The sequence below is a fragment of the Sinocyclocheilus anshuiensis genome, unplaced genomic scaffold (genome assembly GCF_001515605.1).
Source record: "Sinocyclocheilus anshuiensis isolate Anshui unplaced genomic scaffold, SAMN03320099.WGS_v1.1 scaffold983, whole genome shotgun sequence".
NCBI classification, from domain to species: domain Eukaryota; kingdom Metazoa; phylum Chordata; class Actinopteri; order Cypriniformes; family Cyprinidae; genus Sinocyclocheilus; species Sinocyclocheilus anshuiensis.
Genome location: NW_015546086.1, coordinates 559680 through 569826, shown reverse-complemented (window position 1 = coordinate 569826; position 10147 = coordinate 559680). Strand labels below are relative to the sequence as shown.

At 36.8% G+C, this 10147-nt stretch overlaps 1 protein-coding gene across 3 annotated transcripts in view; it reads right to left on the bottom strand.

Moving 5' to 3' along the window:
• Positions 1-10147, bottom strand: part of LOC107700077 (ADAM metallopeptidase with thrombospondin type 1 motif, 3) — a 129875-nt gene that overhangs the window by 114638 nt on the left and 5090 nt on the right. For all 3 annotated transcript variants that reach the window (XR_001635517.1, XM_016501593.1, XM_016501594.1), the window contains exon 4: positions 897-1053. Coding sequence is in view for 2 of the 3 variants with exons in the window: in XM_016501593.1 (XP_016357079.1) it covers positions 897-1053 (157 nt within the window). In the remaining variant the exon portion in view is untranslated. The remainder of the gene's footprint in view (positions 1-896; positions 1054-10147) is intronic.

Here is a 10147-nt window from a genome sequence, read left to right as displayed (position 1 = left end):
TCTACCAAAGTCATTTTCTGGTAAGATATCTGTACTTTTACTTGAGTATGGCTTTCAGGTACTTTATACACCACTGGGTAAATGTTTAATTGTCCATCTGATTAGCAAAAATTTAAATGTATGACTCTGCAAATGCATTAAAATAATTTTAATAAAAACAACTGCAAACAACAAATGACTTTAACAATGAAAAGTCATATACAGACAGTGATGCATGTGCAACAACATTTATAACAACATATTATAAGTGTTTTAAAAATGTGTTCATGACTATGAAGGTAAGTTACCTGTATTTATTATCAAGAGTACATTTATGATGTCTTTTACGAGATAGCATCAGTAACTAGCTAACGTTAGGAACAGTTACGATTGTGTTTAGTTGTCAGCATTTCAATGTACAATTACTTGTCTGGGTACTCTCCTGGGATTACCAGGCTCGGCATATAAAATTATATGCCATTAAATAACATGAAACTGAACGTTAATGCTGCTATCATTATTTATTATGCTGCTATCATTATTGTTGAAATTATTTTGTTTCTCAGTTTCTATAAAACCATATAATACTGAGAAATTGGGGAGGGGGGCTTAGGTGTGTATGGCAATGTGATACAAATGGGGGGGAAAAAAAAAAAAAAAAAAAAAGATACTTTGTCAAAAAGGTTGCTGACCCCTGAACTACGGCCTTAATTAAAATGTGGACTTAATTAAATGTATCAATCATCAATCAACAGCAACAATGGCTGAATAGATCCTTATCGGATTTCAAACACATCAAACATTATTTACAACATGAGGCTGTGGAAAATCCTAAGCCTATAAGGCATACACAGGAAATGGGGTAAGGCTAGAATCAACAGATGCACACAAGACTTCAATAATCCAGTGGTACATACCGATTGGCTGGTAATCCAAGGAGATGTCTAAAGGCGCTTGTAATACTGCAGACCTTCGATATACCACATGAACTCTTCCCCTCTCCTCGTGTTCCTGTGTTCCTCGCTCCAGAGGCTCAATGAAGTACTCATCAGAATCAGTGCGAATCATACCAGCCTTGAGAGAACAAAAATAAAAATGTCAGAAATGAAGAGGAAGCTGAAGTCTGTCTAACCAAAGACCTGCCTAGAAAAATAACTATGACAGAAAGACAGATTTGACAGTGCAAATGAAATATGTTCATAAACATAGGAGACTGTCATTACAACAGTAACAATAAATCTCACCTCTAAATGCAAGGCCCCTGCCAAAACACATCATATAGTCTTGTTGGAAGGGCAGATGCTCTATATATCACCCAACCCTCATCCCCTCATTTACTATTAACTTTTCACCTAACATACAGTAACTTGTTACAACATATGAACAGGTACAGAACACATGGCTCACCTTCAAACATTCCTTCTACTCAGAGTTAAGAAATACATGATCATACATTTTTCAACCTCATAAAAATTCCATTGAATTTTGCTGATAAAACACAGTCCAGTGTGTGCCTTCACAACCAAATATTTACTGGAAGCCCTGATAACTAATGAAAACACTAGAGAGAGTTAAATGTTTGATGCATTTGTCAGTGAATAATCAGGCATTTGAATCTCTTCTCTGCTTTCTTCTCAGCCTCCTATTAGTTTCAAAATCAAAGGCATCTTTTATTCAAAAATGCTTTTAGGGTACAAAACGCATTATCACACACAGTTGTAAACAAAATTGGGTTTTCCTGCATAACTCAATAAACTAACTAGATTTCCCCTGACCTGACTTTGTATCACATAATTATTTATTGCAAAAAAATATTCGGAAATCAACAAAGTGAGGAAAATTTAGACCGGATATGGAAAATTCAAGTTTTATTATCGTGAAAAAAAATTAATTTCATATAAGGAATACTTTTAGGAATTTTAAAAATTATAATAATAATAATAATAATAATATCAATTTGACTTTTCTCTCATACTGAGAAAAAAAAAAAAAAAGCATTTTCACCATTGGACCCCTCTGTATATTACTGCATACTGTGTGTTTTAATTATTACAGAAAAATATTCAGAAACTAATAAAGTGAATAAAAACAGGGTTAAGACTGTATGTAACGGAAACTGAAAGTTTTAGTATTTTGAAAAAGGAATACTAAAATATTTTTCAAATTCAACTTTTCTCTCAAATTGCTATACTCGGTATAATAAGTAGAACCACATTGTAAAAATTTGCAAAATAGAAGCATTTTCATCATTAGTCTTTATTTACCCCACTATAAAGTATATTATTGCATTTAGTGTGTTTCAGCTTGTGCAACACGTGTGGGAGCATATTGCTAAGTCACTACAAATCATACTGACATCACGCCAAATCATCTTGACATGCAATATGTGATCACACATGTACATGTGCTCACTTCTGTAGTGCGAGTTCATCCATATGCTCAACTGTGTATTCGTCTCTTTGCATGTGAGTGGGTGAGTGTTTGAATGTACAGTACTTCAAGTGTGTGTGCTTGGACCGACCTCTTTACTCTTTTAAAACAGCCTCTCAGTTTTACCTCCAGCCCCAGAGCCGGCCTCCTGGACACAGAACAGCCTCTCAGAGCCCATGCTATGGAATGTGCTGGAAGACTAGCACTCTCCCTTACTCATACAGTGCCTTGCGAAATTAAAAATGAAATAAGTACATTGCATAAGTATTCATACCCTTAACTAGATATTTCACTGAAGCACCTTAACAGCCTCAAGTCTTTTTTTGTTTGATGTGACAAGCTTTGCTCATCAGCATTTGGCAATTATCTGCCATTCTTCACCTCACCTGTTCACCTCTCAAGCTCTGTCAGGTTGGATGGGGGCAGATGCACATTTTCAGGTTTCTCCAGAAATATTTGATTGGGTTCAATCCCAGGCTGTGGCTGGCCACTCAAGGACATTCACAGAGTTGTCTATAAGCCACTCTTGCTGTGTGCTTAGGGTCATTGTCCTGTTGAAAAGTGAACCTTCTGCCCAGTCTGAGGTTCTGAATGCTCTGGACTGGGTTTTAATTAAGGTTATCTCAATATTTTGGTGCATTGAGCTTTTCTTCTACTCTGACGAGTCCCCAGCATGAGGTTGCTACCAGCACACTTTACTTTTGGGATGGTACTCTGCAGGTGATGAGCAGTGCCTGGTTTCCTTCAAACATGATGCATGGAATTGAGGTTCATCAGACCAGAGACTCTTGTTTTTTAGAGTCTGAGAGTAATTTAGGTGTTTTTATGCAAAATCCAAGTGTTTTCATGTGTCTTCACTGAGGAGAAGATTGAGTCTGGCCACTCCGACATAAAGCCCAGATCGGTGGAGTGTTGCAGTGATATTTGTCCTTCTCTAGATTTCTCCCATCTGCATATATGGTCATGGAGCTCAACTAGAGTGACCATCAGCTTTTTGGTCACCACTCTAACTAAGGTTCTTCTTCATCGATTGCTCAGTTTGGCCAGGAGGCCAGTAGGAAGAGTCCTGGTTGTTCCAAACTCCTTCCATTAAGAATAATGGAGGCTACATGCTTCTGTGAACCTTCAGTGCAGAGATTTTTTTTTAACTCTTCCCCAGATCTGTGGCTTGATACGGTCCTGTCTCTGAGCTCTACAGGCAGTTCTTTTGACCTCATGGCTTGGTTTTTGCTCTGTAAAGCATTTTCAGCTGTTAGACCTTTTATTGAGAGGTGTGTGCCTTTCTGAAGAGAGGATTGAGTTTGGCCACACCGCCATAAAGACTGGATTGGTGGAGTGTTGCAGCGATGTTTGTCCTTCTGTAGATTTCTCCTATCTCCACATATGATCATGGAGCTCAACTTGAGTGACCATCAGGTTCTTGGTCACCATGCTAACCAAAGCCCCTCTCCATCAATTGCTCAGTTTGGCCAGGAGGCCAGCTCTAGGAAGAGTCCTGGTTGTTTCAAACTTCTTCCATTAAGGGTAACAGAGACTACATGCTTCTGTGACCCTTCAATGAAGAAGAATTTTTTTCAGAACTCTTCCACAGATGTGTGGCTTGAAGCAAACCTGTTTCTGAGCTCTACAGTTAGTTCTTTTGACCTCAGGGCTTGGTTTTTGCTCTGATATGCTTTATCAGCTGTTAGACCTTTTATTAAGACGTGTGTGCCTTTCCAAATCATACCCATTCAATTGAATTTGCCACAGGTTAACTTCGCTTGAAGTGTAGTAATATCTACAAGCAAAATTAATGCTCCATTTTAGTTTTCTATTTTTAATAAATTTGCAAAGATGTTAAAAACCTGTTTTTTTTCCATGACAATTATGGTGTATGGAGTGTAGATTGTAGTGGAAAAAACTAATTTAAAGCAGTTTAACATAAGGCAGCAACAAAACAAAATGTAAAAAAAAAAAATGAAGGGGTATGAATACATTTGCAAGGCACTGTAACCTGGCAACCCCCTCTCAGTGCCATCCTGTGCACTCAAGAACACACGGTTTACCTTTCTACATGCCTGCTACCTCCATCCATTTCTGATGAACTCTATGCCTCAATAGCCAGTTTTTGCTTATAGGACTTTTTAAAATGCAACCAAAGTATAGGCAGATTCCTAAAGCTGCACAAATGCAACATATAAATTGCTCTGTAACAATAACACTAGATAGTTACGTATTATAAAAACACATAACCACTCTCGTTCAAACTGCCCGAGGCAAGTAAATATACCGTGCACTGCATGTGCTCAAGTACAGAATCAGTATGCACCAAACATACATGTTCCAAACCCATGAATCAGACCCACAGGTCACTGCACCGACCACTTGCTTGACTGTTTGAAAGGGAGTATCTTTGCACTTTAATCACTTAAATTGAAAGTGAATTAATGTCAATTTATTGCAGGAATAATTCCCTTACAACAGTGGAGAATAACAGCATTTTTCTCAACTGCTGTTTAACCATGTAAAATGCTGCTGCCTTTGTGTGCATTCCAATATCGACAAATACACAAATCTAACTCCAAATTAATCTAATCCAATCTAATTGGTTTGTTGTGCACTAACCTTAACTGACAATCAATCCATAAAGCTAAAGTTCACCTAATAGTAATCAAAAATTAAACACCAAAGTTCAATATAAAAAACCCTAAAGAGTGTTTCAGCCAAGGACATCAAAGGTGGTGGAAATTAAAAATGTATATAAAAAAAAAATGTCAAGGCATTTTAGTAGTAACAGATATTTAAGTGTTTCATCTAGTTTCATTTTCATGGACTTTTAGTTTGTTTCTATATAGTTTTGTTTTTCCTTTGTTCTAGCATTGATTCTCTTATTATTGGGAGATACGAGGGTCTGTATTACTTACCATTGGAGAAAACGTAATGGTCAACTTGGATCATGTGTGCCTTGATATCCAATCACAATACAGCCTTAGTGTCACTGAATTTCAGTCAGAGTTGTGCAACACTCAATCACAGGAATGAATGAGAAGTGCCATAAGCTGAATCCCACCTGTCGCAAAACGTCTGTGACTTCTCTTATAAAAAGTTGTTTTATTTTCAGTGTAAACTCTAAAAATAGTTAAATCCAAAACTATTGTTTAATGGCAAACAAGTTGAAGATTAGCCGATAGGCTATTGATTCATTAAATGATAAGCTGTTTCCTCACAAAAGCTGTTATTCAGCGTAGTGAAGCCTCTCCTCCATTAATATCCATTCAAAACAAAAATGGCCTCTGTTCTCCTTTCCCACGTACTGCCACAGAAGAAGCATTAGCATTAGCCATTTCACTTTTTTTTGACTAAAGGTTGCAGGCTTGCCTTCCAGTGGCTTTGGTTCTAGTTCTTACCAATCCTTAGTTGTCATGGTTTCTGAGTTGATTGTGTCATTCTCTTCAGGTATTCGTCATTAACCTTGTTTGCTCTGTGTTTTTAAGTTCCCCTTTTTCAGTTCAGCTTGTCCAGTCTCGTCGTGTTTTGGTTGTGTTTAGTTTGCCTGCCTTGTTTGGATTCTCTTCTTTGTGGATTATTATAGACTTTTGAACCTTCATCATCTTCGTGTGCTTTTAACAACCAAGTTGTGACACTACTATTGGACATTATGTGGTCCTGAATAAGTGTAAAAAAACAAAAATTTTATACTCTCTCTGTATTACTAGTCCAGTGTTTTATAGACCATAAGAAACTACTGATCCTGTAGACCAAAAAAATAAATATAAAGTCCTCAAGCAGAAATAATTGTGATGTATTTTTTATCTTTATAAATGCATATTATGTTTTGGAATTTTTTTTTCTTCTTATGAACAAGTGCTGCACAAAAAACACACTGTCCTCCATAATAAGGCTGGACACTGTGGTGGGGAAATATTACAGCCTATCAAATTCAATGAACTACTGTCATTCCATATAACCCAATTTTACACCCAGCCCTCTTTAAAAAAAAATCAACTCATCTCTGATGTGACAGTGTCAATGAGAAACATGGAGGACTAGGGATGGGTACCGAAACCCGGTATTTAATCGGTCCCGGGGCTAAATTATTAAAGACCGGAGTATCGATAAGCGCTGACGTTAACGGTTCTGCTATCGGTACTGGAGAAATTAATAAAACACACATACATTTATTATTGCTATATATACATTATCTTGCAAATTCTATCTCACCAGAGTCGCCAGCTGTTTTTCAAACATTTGTCTATGATGCATTTTTGCTATTCGCAATTCAGAAGCGAGATCGCGCTCACATGGAGGAGCTTCAGCACGCGCAACATGAAAGCCCTGTTTAATTATGATAGAAGAGAGAACTAAACATTCAAACTTCTGCTTACACTTTAGGCCTGTGGCGGTTTTATTAAGCTAATTTTATTTTTTTATTTCGATTTTGGCTTCTAAGGATTATACAAAAGAAGACATGAGGTATAGCTATTAAAAACTAGCTGCGTTTCTTCTTGAAAGCACAATCCGCACAAGAGACGCTGTTCCTCAGGCTGAAATGTGTGCGCACGGCACGCTCCAAAACGGACAAACAAATTACACTTCGAGCTTCGGGCGCATGTCCAAACGATCAAATACACACAAAAATATCAAAATGGCAGGCTTGGAGAGTATCTACTTAAACACGAATTATGTCTTAAGTGGAGGAGAACAGTTGGGAGCTCTTAATTTGTCATATATATATATATATATATATATATATATAAAAGTACGGATAAGAATACTGTTAAAGTACCGAATCGATAAGCAGTATCGGTAAGAGTAGTAATACCGTTAAAACCTTAACGATACCCATCCCTATGGAGGACACAGTGTGGCCAACGCTACTACTGCTCCATTAGCTACAGTGCTACACCGTCCAATGAGCAGTTAGTTTTGTGGAGTGGACAATCACAGGTGGATGGACAGAGCCTCCTGCCTTTACCTAAATAGCAGCCCTCGAAAGGGATCAAGAGTTCTGTGTTCCATCAGTTTAATATCCCCAGCATCAGTGCCCGCCAAGCAGACACCAGCTATGGGCCAAGACAAACATATGGGATTCAGCTGAAGGGGTCCAGTTTTCTAAGACGGCACTCCAGTCTAAACTTCTTAAGGAGCCGGTCTGAATGCGCTTTATTTAAAAAAGGTACTGCCACTTTCAAAAAAGTTTGGATTCAGCTGACACACTGCTACCTTTCACCCGCCATGTTGTTTAAAGGTGTGTTTGGTTTAGAAATGTGTGTAAACCTTCGTCATCATTACCTGCCATTTTCATCCCTCCTTTAAAAAGGAACTTTTAAAAAGTTACACCAGTTAATTTCTTTCACTGGGAGCGAAAAAAAAGAGAAAAATGCAAAAGTCATCTAACCCAGAGAGGAATCTCTGTATTTCGAGGAAGGAAAATCTAAATAAACAGAGTGAAGCAAAAATATTTCATGAGTACTCAGAAAAATTAACATAATAATCACATTTGCAATATACTTTTTAGTACTTTTTCTTATTTCCAATATCTAAAGCATACTGGTCATTACACAACATAAAAGTACTGAAGAGCTAACTAGAAATTTTAATGGCTAATACAGATCTTTTTCCTGAAAAAAATGGCTTAACAAAAGAAAAAAAAAGTGTGTATGTCATAGACCAGCTAATTTATTTGTTGCTTGTGCTTGTTCACAATACATATTGTAAAGCAGAAAGAAAAATGCCAGTGAGCAAAGGAAAGTGGCAAAGGAAACCATCTGCAATACTGTTGCAAGTGCTCAAACTATGGAAGGGCAGGGAAAAAAAAATAAAAAATAAAAAAGCCACACACATTATGTCAGCTCACTGTTCTACAAATTTCTTTAATGGCGTACCAGCTGTATTTAGTCTGATAAAAAAAACATCATACCACATCTATATGTCCATTGATGCTGAAGGAGTTAGCTCAATATCACTCAAAATGTGCGATCTGTCACTCTGGGGGTGTGTCTGTAAAATTTGCAGTAGTGTGTGCAATAATTGTTTTCAACGCAGCCAATAACGTCTTCATATATATGCGCCATTACAGTAGGAAAAATGCAAACTAGGGTTGTGCCGATAGACAATAGTATCGTGTATCAACAACAGTCAGAGATATCGCCTGTGGCTGATGCCTTTGACGATTGCAAGACGATTATTATTATTATTATTATTATTATTATTATCGGGCTAGTATTATTATATAATTAATATTAGGGTTTATTTGTTCAATCATATTTCTTTTTCTGCGTTTTAACCAATCACACACGACTCCATTGAGTTTATGAATGCAGCGGCCAATCAGAGGCGTTCAGGCGAGTGATCGCTGAAACACCGGAGTTTTGTTGTTCATTGAGGTCACTCACTGACTGAAGTCTTCTGTCTCGCGAATTCTTTCATCATAAACAACAAAGTGCAGATGTACATGCGATGCAAGTATAAGAGATTTATTCATCATACAGTGTAGACAGCTTCACTGATTATAACGGGAGTGTTAGTGTGCAATGCATAAACTCGCGCTAGACTGAAGTCAGTGATGATGTTCTTTGATCATGTAAATAATCTTTTTAATTTTCTGTAGCTGCTGTTTGAATAACTGAGTAAATGTTAGCATTATAATTAGTAACTTTCCGTGTTTCTATTAAAGTGTTAACATATTAAATACAAATTCAGTCATATTAAAAGTATTTTATGACATGACATCTATATGCTACTTGACTAAAAAGATATAACGTTAATGTGAAGTTAATAGATTACAGTAACATTAGGCTGATTTTAGCCTTACCCTGGAGTAAGTAGGAAGTAAGTAAATAATATAATAAATTAGCATGATAATATTGTGTCTCGTTTATCTCACAGGCTGACGACAGGACGATATGACTATGGAGCATATAATGTTTACATTTAACCACTGTATTTATAATTAACCCAATTTATTGAGACAAACAACAAATATTTTTGTTTTAGCAATCAAACACAAAATAAAAATGAAACAAATATCTAATTTCTAATGTTTTATATGCAGATTAAATAGGTTTTAAGGAAACTTTTGTCTTGTCTCCCGAGGCCACAGGAGGGCACAATGAGCAAAATAATAGCGCATTTAAATTGTCAACTCAAGGAAATAACTGTCTGTAAAAACCGTGCATTACGTCTAAATTAACTCATAAAAATCACATATAATTTCATAAATTGCATAAACAATTATGAACAAAAACAGCATCATGTATTTACGCATTGCTTAAACCAAAGAGCCGAAGCGCCATTCACACAGACTGCATTTAAAAACATATGAGACGCAGTGAAAAGGAATAAACCTCCACAAATTCGTGACGTGTTTTCTAAAAGTTTAAACTGTTTTAACTTTGCATGGCTACATCTCTTGTGTGAGACGCGAGTGCAGCAGTCATAGTTGTCCATCTAAAAAATGCTGTGTGAATGGCTTGGTTTCGGTTTTAAAGGTCCCATGACATGCTGCTTTTTGGATGCTTTTACATTGAGCTTCTATATTTCTCTAATATTTTGAATGAATAACTCAGCAGCGGCGCGTCTCGTGGGCTAGACTAACAAAACATTAAAATGCAACAACGTCACTTACATCATTATCACAGCATCTCGCGTGCCACTGATGACGCTCCCTGATGCACACCTACCATTCAAATGCAAATGTTTATTTTAAATTCGACTAATAATCATTCTCTATTCACAATCTCCTCATCACAGGCAGGCA